Source organism: Condylura cristata, unplaced genomic scaffold (assembly GCF_000260355.1).
Source record: "Condylura cristata isolate star-nosed mole 26May11 unplaced genomic scaffold, ConCri1.0 scaffold00007, whole genome shotgun sequence".
In the NCBI taxonomy this organism is placed as follows: domain Eukaryota; kingdom Metazoa; phylum Chordata; class Mammalia; order Eulipotyphla; family Talpidae; genus Condylura; species Condylura cristata.
Window position 1 is genome coordinate 34,815,660 of NW_004567108.1, and position 11,572 is coordinate 34,827,231.

An 11,572-nucleotide genomic window follows, 5' to 3' on the forward strand; every position below is an offset into this window, starting at 1 on the left:
GTAGTTACCCTTAGTCTTGTTCTTTGGATTTTGTCTCGTTCATAATTATAAACTTAACTGCAATCCAGCTGGACTTGGAAGGGGATAGGGAAAATACCAAACCCAAAGAATTGTATGGATAGCATCAAAATTAAGGTTATTTTGAGCAAAAGGAGGTGAAGTGTCACTCTACTGAACTACAGAAGCAGGGTCTGATGTTTAAAATAAAACACAAGTCCGATTTGTTATATTTGTCCAGTCAGCTGGTGATCTTGCTATTGTTGACATTTCTGGACCCAAAGAACTCCATGGCCTTCACAATATTCATGCCACGTTTCACTTTGCCAAAGATCATATGCTGCCATCCTACCACTCAGTCTTGAGCTTTTGAAACTTTATAAACAATTCGAAGGAGAGGTGGCTCAGAGGCTCACAGTGGACAGTGATGTCCAAGAACACAGTGGGCCATGACTGCAATATGCAGCATCTGCAAGGCGTAGTCTTTTTTGATTTTATTGTAAATTGAGATGGCTTTATTACCATGTCACTGAACTTGTGTATTGATATATATATAAGAAAACTATTGATTTTCTGTGGTAATTTTTTATTGTTTCTTGAGAGTACTTTTTTTACCTTGTGCATTTTTTTTTTTAAGATTTATTTATTTATTCATACAGAACTGGGGTACAGGCCAGAGATGCAGAGGATGAGAGAATTCACCAGGGACAGAGTGGGGAGGAACAGGCAGATCAACGAAGTACACTGCTGAGGGGAGCAGCGGGCGGGTCAGGAGAGGTCTGCCACGCCATGTGGTCACCTCTGGGGCAGGTGGAGATCGAACTCATGCCGAAGTGCTTAAGCTTCTTAGTGCAGTGCTTTAACCCGTTGCACCACCAGGGAGGGCCTGTCTTGTGCATTTTACATGTTTTATTCTAGAAAATGAATCATCACCTATGAACAGTTTTACTTCCTCTTTTTAATTAATTTGACTACTTTATCTAACTACATTGACTTACAACTTTTGTACAAAATTTAGTGGTGGAGATAGTGCACATCTTTTTGTTTTTAATCTATAGGTAATGCCTGAAATATGTGTACATTATGTAAGAGGCTAACCCTAAAATTTTCTGTTGCTCTTTGCAATGTAATAGTTTACATAGTTTCTCAGGGTTAGTTAGTTCTCAGTGTTTTCCTGGCATCCAGTGACCTTCTTTCAAATGTAGATTCAGAACTAATATTATTTCTGGCAATGTGTGTGTGTTTGTGGGGTGGTGGTGGTGGTGGTAGTGGTGGTGGTGGTAGTAGTAGTAGTAGTCATCATAAACACTACTTCTGTTCATTTGCTACTTTTTTCTTCAGGGACTTATATAAGTTTTATTTCCTTTATCTGTCTGATCTTTCAACTATGTCTCTTTGTCTCTCTCAGCCTCTTCAATTACCCATTTCATTCTTACCCCATTTTCATTCTTTTGGCTCTGTTTCTACTTTTTCTTTTCATTCTTTTCATTTAACTGTTTTTCTCCCCCCCCCAGGGCACCTTGCAACTTAATTATCAGGTCTGATTATTTTCTTTTCTAGTTCCAATGAATTCTTTTTTATTTTTTCCTGATTCTTTTTTTCATTTCTGTTCTCTGTTTTTGAAATTCTGATTTATGTTCATTTTCATGATCTTAAAATGCTCCTTTGAGGATGATTTATTTTTGGAGTGTTGTAATACAGATTCTGTTTGCTTAATTGATGATTTGTATGGGAATAATTTTCAACAGTTGAATTACTTATTCTTTTTTCTGTTTTCAGTACTTATAGATTACTTTAATATTTGTCTACCTTTGCACAGGGTTAGTAGTTTGTGCTTGAGGTTGTTTGCAAGATTACTTAATACATACTTAATAGCATGTTCTTTGGTAGAATAGCAAAATGTTTATTAAATAGATGACTTTTCTAGGGAAGGCATTATTAGGAAGGGATTACATTCCAAGATGATTGCTATTTTTTATTTTTAGAGGATCCTAAATTTCCTCCTTTAATTTCTTTCTTTTTTTTTTATTTCTTTGGGTCACATTTTAGTTTCTAAGGGGGCTCTTCCTCCACTTCTTTTTAACAAAGTTTCTCTTGAAACTTTTCTTTCCCAAAATAGATACATTGAATCATCTTCTTGCATTTTGCAATGTCTCCCTATAATCTGTTCTGGTATACTAGTATTTTTTTCAGTATCTTTACACTCAGGGTACTCTTTCTCCTTCTGCTCTTGATTTTAGTTCACTTTGAGCCTCACTGTTAACTCCTGTCTGCTGAGCAGTTTTTCCCAGACTGTCATAGATCTTTGAGAAGATTTGTGATAGACACATGAAAGAAGACGCAGGTTACAAGATTATTTTCCTATTTGTATATAATTTGAAGTTTGAAGGTTTCTGTTTTTTAGTTCTATAAGTATAACTTTAAAGCATAAGTTTTGTCATTTTGGTCTTTCTGGGTTTGGTTTGGAGACTTTGATTTACCTGAAGTTTGAAGGTTTCTGTTTTTTAGTTCTATAAGTATAACTTTAAAGCATAAGTTTTGTCATTTTGGTCTTTCTGGGTTTGGTTTGGAGACTTTGATTTACCTGTGTATCATTAACTTTTCTACCCTGTATTAATTATGTTTTGACTATGTTTTCTGATGTTTTTCTTTTGTATACTATAAAATGTAGAAAGGGTAAAATAATATATATTTTGGATTTTATCTTTATTATTTCTTGTCACATTTAATACTTTTATTAAAGATAGCTTCACTTCGTCTCCCCTGCAAATTCATGTCAGTAGTGACATTTAAAATTAGTAATAATCTCAAATAATATTTGTTTAAAATTTTCCAATTAAATGAACCATTTTAAGGAAAGGTAGACATAAAAATACTGAAATATAATAGATAACTTTCCCTTTTTCTAGAGAAAGACCAGTATTTGTCATATGAATATAGCTTTTCTAAAAAGAAATCATTTTAGGAATATAATATGGTAATTACAAGAACATTTTATTAGCAAACTATTATCTGAAGCTGACTGTAAATTCTAAAAGATATAATAGGAACTGCCTAACCATAGTAAATGAAATTAAAGAAAACATTTTATCTATGTTTTATTCCCAGTAAACAGTTAAAGTTTTCTTTAAGTTATTTTCTTTGTTATATATACCTGGTCACCAATTTGTCTTATCTTCTCTATTTAACATTTCCTAAACAGTTTATTTCTTTACTTCAAATCTTTTCTAATATTCAGTTATGAATTCAATTTGAAAATTTATGACACTTTTTCTTTAAGATGTGGAACTCCTTATTTGTGGAGTAATTTAATCATCACAGTGGACATTCTTCCCTTTAGAACACTTCAAAGTAGGGCAATTTCCATTTCCTTTTGGATTAATTTTAAAGGAATCTCTTTGGTAGCATTTAACTTTAATAATAGAAAGCAGAGTATCTGAGGAAAACAAATTAGGGCATTACTTACTGAAAAAGTAAGTTGTTTACATCTTTTTTTATAACAGTTTCCTCTCTTAATTTAGCTACCATATGATACTTAATGAATATATTGGTAAGTCATAGTTAAACTGTGGGGGTAAGACACCATTTTATAAGTTATTGATTTAGTGTTGATAAAAGCTTCACTGTTGTGGGCAAAAAACACACCTCTGAGTTTGTGCAGATGTTTTATTGTGATAGATCTATTATCCAGCTATTAGAAGATAAATGACTGATCTTTCCCATTTTCCATGCCTCAAGAAAATTGAAATAAGAAGGGGAATATCATTTGGGCTGTATGATTAGGGCAGGTTGGATGGCCATTAATTTAAGAGAAGAAAATCTTGGCAGCATTGGCCAACTTATACCATATTATCAATCAAACCTTGATGCACATCTTGTGATGACCCAGCACTCTCAGGTTTTTGCAACGTTAATTAGAATTCATGACAAAATAGATGCAAGGAAACGTTTTGTACCCTTCATAATTTTATAGAAAATTTATTGTTATTAGAGGAACCATTTGCTTAGCGTGATTTTTTTCATTACCAGCTTGTCAACTAGCATAGATAATCTGGAGAAAATATGAACTCCATAGATGGGGTGTCACTTTTGTTGATGGTTCATGTAGTTTACCTTGGAGCACAACTAATGGCTGAAGTTCATAGCAACAGCACAGAAAAACGTGGCAACCAAGGGAAGATAAATGAACCATGTTTATTGCTTTAATATAAAAAATACATAAATGGAAAACTGCATTTGAATTTGATGAGCTCATTGCTAGTTTTGTTGAAATGATTTATTTTTCCCCTTATATAAAAAGCTACTATTGACACAGTAAGATGGAAATTAACTGTCTCTTTTTCAAAAACCAATATTTTTGCTTTTAAAATCTGAGATCATTTTATTTTAATTCTGAAAGTTCTATAGAATATTGAACATTTAGTAGACCCAAATTATTAACTCTTTGGGCAATGCTTAGCTTAGGGTCAGACTGTTAAAGTCATACAATGAGAAACCTAAAGTGTTAGTTTTATTTTGGAAGGTATTTTTCTTTAATTCTTCTTAATTATTTTTGTGTTTCATTAAGCTTTCTTTTCACTTCTGTACTTATTATCTCTCCATTTTCATGCTATTTGTTAGTACTTTAGAATAATTTTGTGCTGATAGCTCTTAATTCAATAAATAATACCATGTGGCAGCTGATTTTCCTTTTAATTGGTGTTTAAAAACATTTGAAAAAAACAGTCTCTAGGTTTAGATGAGATGATGGTATTTAGTATTTCTTAAAATTAAATTTTGTAGTATTACTATTTTAATTTTTATGGACTACTTATTCTAAGTGGTATTATTTTATGTGCTTTAACAACTTTTACCAATTTTTATATATATGTATGAATTATATATACATGTATTGTTAATATAGGGTTGATGTATAAATTATATCATTTCACAAATACTAAGAAATTTTGTAGTTTGATGTTATAAACTTGTTTAATGGAATTTTAAATAATGCTAATTCTCATTTAAAAATATGATCATTACAGAATATACTTTCTGAAGACTGGTTTATGCAAAAGACATCAAAATGTAGAGTTGAAAACATGAACTTAACTTCCTTTCTATATCAATAGCAAATAGAAAATTATATGTGTAATACATTTTTATTTAGTTCACACAAATAATCAATTCTTTGCTTTTTTGATTGAGGTGCATACATGCTGGGACCAGCAGGCACCAGTACATGGGCAGGGCTGGAGTCAATAAATGCGGCTTCACGTTTATACTGATTGGTAATTCATAAAATCCCCACAGGACTGGCAACTTGTTTAGCATAATAGGAAGTCTATATTCTGAGCTGTTTTCTTTCAATTGTATTGTTGGTTGCATATTAATAAACTAAATGTCAGCCAAGTAGAGGGACAAACACTAAAAATATGAATATCGTTATATCTAATATTTTTCAAAAAGTACCATTTCAGTAAGTTATATTCACATTTAATTGCTTATTTTATGCCACTGGGGAAATTTTAGACACAAAATGAAGACCCCTTGTGTTCAGAAACAATATGATATTAATTTGTTTTTTTTTTCAAAACTATATTACATTGTTTGCTAACTGCACACATATCAGAAGTATATATGTAGAAGTATTTCTGTATTATGTATTCTGTTTAGTTTGTGTCTTTATACCAAAAAATGTTCATTTCACTACTTTTACAAAAGCATGACAATTCCAGAAACAGTAATTATGGTTCATTAATTGGATTTGGAGAAAGCTGGCATTTGTTGATATTATTTTATTCCTGTATATACATTATTATGTAAATAATAATTTGTATTCTAAATTATTTTGTATTATATAGTTTGTATGAAAGTTTTAGCCTTTGTGTCTTTTTTGTAAATGAGTTATATTGGTAAAATTATCAGGTGTATTAGAATGTGCAAGATTCAAAAGTGCTTTCGTAAAGCATTTATGAGTCCCTCAGACATGTTTTAAGATAAGTTCATTATGGAACTGTAATTCTCATTTTAAACTACAAATGTGTTTTTTTGCCATCGTCTTTCTAAATATTGTTACTCACTAAGTAATAAATCTTAAGATTAGACTCTAGCTTTAAAAGTAAAGCAGTACACATGATTAGCATATTTAATACACATATGATTTCTAAAATTTAAATTTAATATGAAAAAATAAAAAATTACCAGAATTTCTAATTCTAATGCATATATTACATCAGAACATTACAACTATTAAAATTATTTCTTGAGGTAGTGTCACTTTAAAATTTGTGTTCAAACATAAGCAGTCATTTTACTAATTAGATGACTGAATACTTTAAATATTTATTATCATCACATATCTTTAATGCCTAAGTAGATTCTTTGGTGGCAGAAAAATATTTTTTAATGAGTTACTATTTCTTTCTTTTTTAGCTCGTAGCTGGGAGTGTTGTGATGGCTTTTGAAGAAGTATGCCCGGATAGAATAGATTTGATTCACAAGAATTACCGCAAGCTATGTAATTTACTAGTTGATGTAGAAGAGTGGGGGCAGGTTGTTATAATCCACATGCTAACTCGGTATGCTCGTACGCAGTTTGTCAGTCCTTGGAAAGAGGTAAGTGTTAAACAATTTTCCACTTTAACTTTGGGGAATTAAAGAGTTTTAAATATTATATGTGAAAAGTTGAGTAGTAAGATATAAATTCTGCATATTAAGAACTCATTTTTCTCATGTTCTTTTGGGAAGTTGGAACTAATATTAATGTAAAGATAATGGTTCATTATTTGACAAAATGATTGATATATATATTTAATGATGTAGTGTATAAATTTCCATATGATATTGTACAAGAAGCCTTATTAGGATCAGCAGCATGATACAGGGTCTGAAAGGACATTGCCAACCATACATTTTTTTTTGCTATTAGTTACTTTCACAACTTTGAGTCAAAAAAATTGTTAAAGGCACCTCAAATGTGAATTTATACATAATTTCTTACCTTTATAGATAAATGCTGTTGAAGTTTAAAACTACTTTCCTCCCAAGTTTATATATCTAAAATATGTTCATTTTCTTTTAAACTGGTAGAATTTTGGTAAAATTATTAATTAAATATACCTTAAAGTGAAGTTACTTGTGCATATTAGCATTAGAAACACATCTTATTCTTTTCCATATTGACAGTTTAGTAAATTTTGTTACATAGTTAGCAATAGAGATCACATTTTATTTCTTTAAATGTAATTTTTAAATTCCTATAAAGATAATAAATCATTAAATATTATAAGAATAAATGCCACCTCATTTTAACCTTGAGTTATTTCTTTTTCCTTTTTTAAAAAGTAGTAGTATCAATTTAAAAAATCAGTCATGTAAAAAGTTAAAAAACCAAGCAATCTCCCAATCATGGCATAATGATTTGTACACAAACTTATATATAGGCCCTTAGTACATACTACTGTATTTTGATAATTGGAAATGAAGTGTACATAAAATGGAAAAATGTTTATAATGTTTGCTTTAGGTGATATGTGATTTTTTTTCTGATGCTTAAGGGGTGTAAATGTTTAAAGTGTTAATGTTTTCTATAACTAGGTAGTATTGTTAGTATTAAAAAGTACTTTGAAATTTAAAAATATATTGTTATTCAGAAGACTGTTCAATTTTACTTTACTGTCACTTCCAAGTCATTTTCAACAGCTATATGTAGATGAGCCTTTGCTTTCTCATTATGTAAGAATGATTTTAAATATATTGTTTCCTCCCTTGTCTTCTAAAAATATATACTAGACTTTTAAGTGTCTGTTTTTTGTAGTTTGTATATTTATTTGTGTTTCTGTTCTTTGAATTTTATTTTCTCTTATTAAAAATAGAACTCACTGTAAGTTATTTGCAAAGCAAGGAAGTTAAATTCTATAATACCATATATATTCTTTTGACAGATAATTTGAAAAATTGGGATTACATGCATTCTTTGTGTTTTCACGTATTAACTGTGAACATTAATTATCTCAAATGTGAATTGAAGTCTGATCACTGTTATGATGCACTGGAATTAGGCTAAATAATTTCTTATCTTTGCCACTTATTTATAATCTGACCTTGGAATTATTCTAAATTATGTGGTTAGTAGACTAATTCAAATGTGTACCTCAGCCCTCTGCACTGTAGCACTGCCATAGGAATAACCAAGGGGGCAGTGGTGCTCTAGACTGTGTAGCTCTCTGGACTGTTGCCACAGTTTCAAATAGGGCTGCCTTCACCTTTGCTGCCTTTGTATGCAGCTTTGCATATGATTTCCTTTCAGAAAGATTCCTTGGCGTTAGATAAAAGAAATAAACAAAATGCAACTTAAAGGAAAGATTTGTAATGGCTTAGTTAGCTAAAATCACTTTTTTTTAAATTATGGAAATAATTCACGTATATAGTATGAAAACAAGACTTCATGTAACTTATTTATTGACCTCTTAAATGCAGTTATTGGCAGCCAGTTAATTTCAGTAATTGTAGTGGTTATAAATTTAATTTGGATAACGATATTCACTGTTTATTTAAATGATATCAGGTGACTCCAAAGTAAGATACCAGGTTTGTTGTGTTTCTTTGTTTATTTTATATATAGTGTAAGAGACCAGTGGGAAAGATTTGAAAGGGTTATTCTTTATTGTAGTATTAGACATAGGAATTGTCAAAGCTGTTAGATTTGTTACAAGTGCACTTTGTGAAATAGATTATCATTTAGTCCATGTCTATGATCACCATGATCACTTAGTTAACGTGTCCCAAACTTTTTCTGTGGCTAGTTGTAATTCTGTTTTACAGAGAAGCTTTAGATTGAGCAGTTCAGCCATTTGTAGTCTTGATGATTTTTTGGCCTAGACTTTTAAGTGCTCCCAACTTTTTAGGACACAGTAATTTTAACTATAGAAGCTGGTAGACAGAATTATAAAGCAAATTTTGACCATCCCTTGAAAAAACTAAGAAGTGTTCACCATGTATAGCTGCTTTAATTTTTTATCTTCTGATGCTTTTAAAAGCATACCATGTAGTAAAGAGCTGTTAACATTATAGAATAAAAAGGCAAAGTAAAACTGCTGAGTTGTTACCATCAATTATATTCTTTCATATCTTTTACCATCAACACTGGAATGTATTTTTTTTTTATGGAATCAATGGTAAAGAAATACCTTAATTCTATTATCCCATCCCCTTGTACATGCAGGCAGAAGTCACCATCAGTATTGTATGAACATTTTATATATCATTTTATAAAAGGTCATTTACCTTGAAGTAAAAGTACCTGTAAGAAAAATCACTAAAATAATAATTGACCTAAATTATTTAAAATAAAAAGCTAACTATAACTATGGAATTCATCAAAATTGAGGTTCCTTTTGCAAGTACTAAGAGGAAAATGTGAAAAATAATGTGATATATTGTAGTTAGCAACTTATTACTTTGCTGTACTTTTTTATCATTTATAGTATTTTACTTGATAGAACAGTGGGAATTGTTATATCCATTTTCTAGATGAAAACATTGAGAAATAGAGATTTTAATGACTCAGTGAAGGTACTGTTGCTCATAAAAAGTGGTGTGAGAAATGCTTAAAGAGCAACTTGATGCCTAGGTCAACATTTTTCCTTTGTGTTATATAGCCTTACGACTTGAAGTGTCATAATGTTTACCAAAAGAGTGTCTTATGTTTTTGCCTTTTGTGTTCTAGTCAAAGCTGATCTTGAAGCCTCCCCAATCCATAGTGTTCAGACATTGCAATTAGCTAACAACCATAATTAAATTTGATTTTGATTTTCAAAGAGAAAAATGTGTTTCTCATTGAATTCTTTAAAATGTTTGTGTTTATATGCTTAAAGGGTGGCAAAATTGTTTTTTGTTGAGGAATTGAAAATTGTAGAAATACTTTTTGAGATGAGTTGATGTGCATGCTTTTGTCAATAAATTCTCAAATGAACATATCATATACAAACAAGCTTGGGGCAGAAGAGATTTTTAATTTAGTTTATTTACATCATTATAGATCAGTATTTAGGCTGTTTATATGTAAATGTATGATTTGAGGAACAATTAAGTCTTGACAAAGTAGATTGCAGTCATATCAATTGCAGTGCATTTTCCATAATTTTTCTAACTGACATCTTTGATGATAAATAGTGGATGCCAAGTCAAAGCCGATTATACAGTGCACTAGGAATTCATGGGGCTGTCAGGGAGAAGACCGATTGACTTTAAATTTACATATTAATGAGAAGATTTGTTAAGAGGGTGCTTGACTATAGAAAATAACAGCGTATTTATAGGGCACGACATTTTATAAATAAAGCTGATGCAGGAAAATGGAAATTAAACCTTTTAGGTTAATAAATTCAAGAGGCTTGCTAAAATGTGTATTTGCATTTATATTTTCTTAAAGTATAAGAATTACCTTATTTTTTACAGTTCATGAGTTTTTTTTTTTTTTTTTTTTTGTCTAGGTCAAGTTTGTATAATTTCCAGGGATACAAAATTACTTAAATATTTTCTTTGTGTCATTCCAGACTACTATGGGAAAATACTTGAAGCATAAATACTTCTGTAGGAGTAATGTATTTAAAAACATAAAAATTATCAAACTCCAAGAAAGTATTAAAGTCATTAAAATAAAATCTTTTAGTTGTGTTAATTATAACTGAAATAAAACTCTGGAACAGGAGCTTGACAGTAATGTTTTCAATTTTATGAATGTAGCTCTTTAAAATTGAACTTTCTTTAGGAGGTGATTGTTTTGCAAGAATAATCAGAGTATTTGTATTTAGTAATTTGGAACATAAAACTATATATTCACTGTTAATTTTGTACATATAAATACAGATTATGTATATATAGTGGCAGTACTATGCCACTTTGAAGTTAAATTGATGGCTTTATTTTTCCTTTAATATATCCATACTTTCATGATAAAACTTAATAGGTGTAAAAACATTCCAGGTTTAGATTTTCTTTTAGTATTGTTAAGTTTTTTTCAGGGGTTAGCTAGTAAATCAGAACTCAAAATTTATATTTGTAGTATTTGATTTTCTGTTTTCTCAAAGGACAAAAACACATACTCTGGGAAATTGGTTTAGAACTTCATATCTACTTCTTATCTTAGAGGACCTAAGTGTTAGAGATTATCTTCATAGAGTTTTTAATTTTCTTTGTAGGTTGAATTTCTTTATAAAGTAAATTTGGTATTGTGTCTCACTAAGAAACTATTATACACTATGCTGTGGAAAGTTTTTTTTTTAATAGTTTATTTTTACATCATTTTGTGCCTTTTTCCATCTCAGTTGTAACCTCTGTGGACTTCCCATCACCAAATCACCTGTGTGCCATCACCAAGTCCCATAAAACTCCCCCCACCTCATTTTTGATCCCATTCTCCCACTTCATCCTTGTAAAATGTCTCTGGTATGTAGTTGTTCAATATTATTATTTTTTTTTTTACCACTAGTCCTTTATGCTCCTGCTATGAGTGAAACCACCTGGTATTTTTCTTTCTCTTTCTGGCTTATCTCACTAAGCATGATCTTTTCCAGCTCCATCCAAGTTGCTG

At 30.4% G+C, this 11,572-nt stretch overlaps 1 protein-coding gene across 2 annotated transcripts in view; it reads left to right on the top strand.

Moving 5' to 3' along the window:
• AP3B1 (adaptor-related protein complex 3, beta 1 subunit) overlaps positions 1-11,572 on the top strand; it is a 191,498-nt gene that overhangs the window by 33,695 nt on the left and 146,231 nt on the right. For both annotated transcript variants that reach the window (XM_004678186.2, XM_012721952.1), the window contains exon 7: positions 6,412-6,594. In XM_004678186.2, coding sequence (XP_004678243.1) covers positions 6,412-6,594 — 183 coding nt within the window. The remainder of the gene's footprint in view (positions 1-6,411; positions 6,595-11,572) is intronic.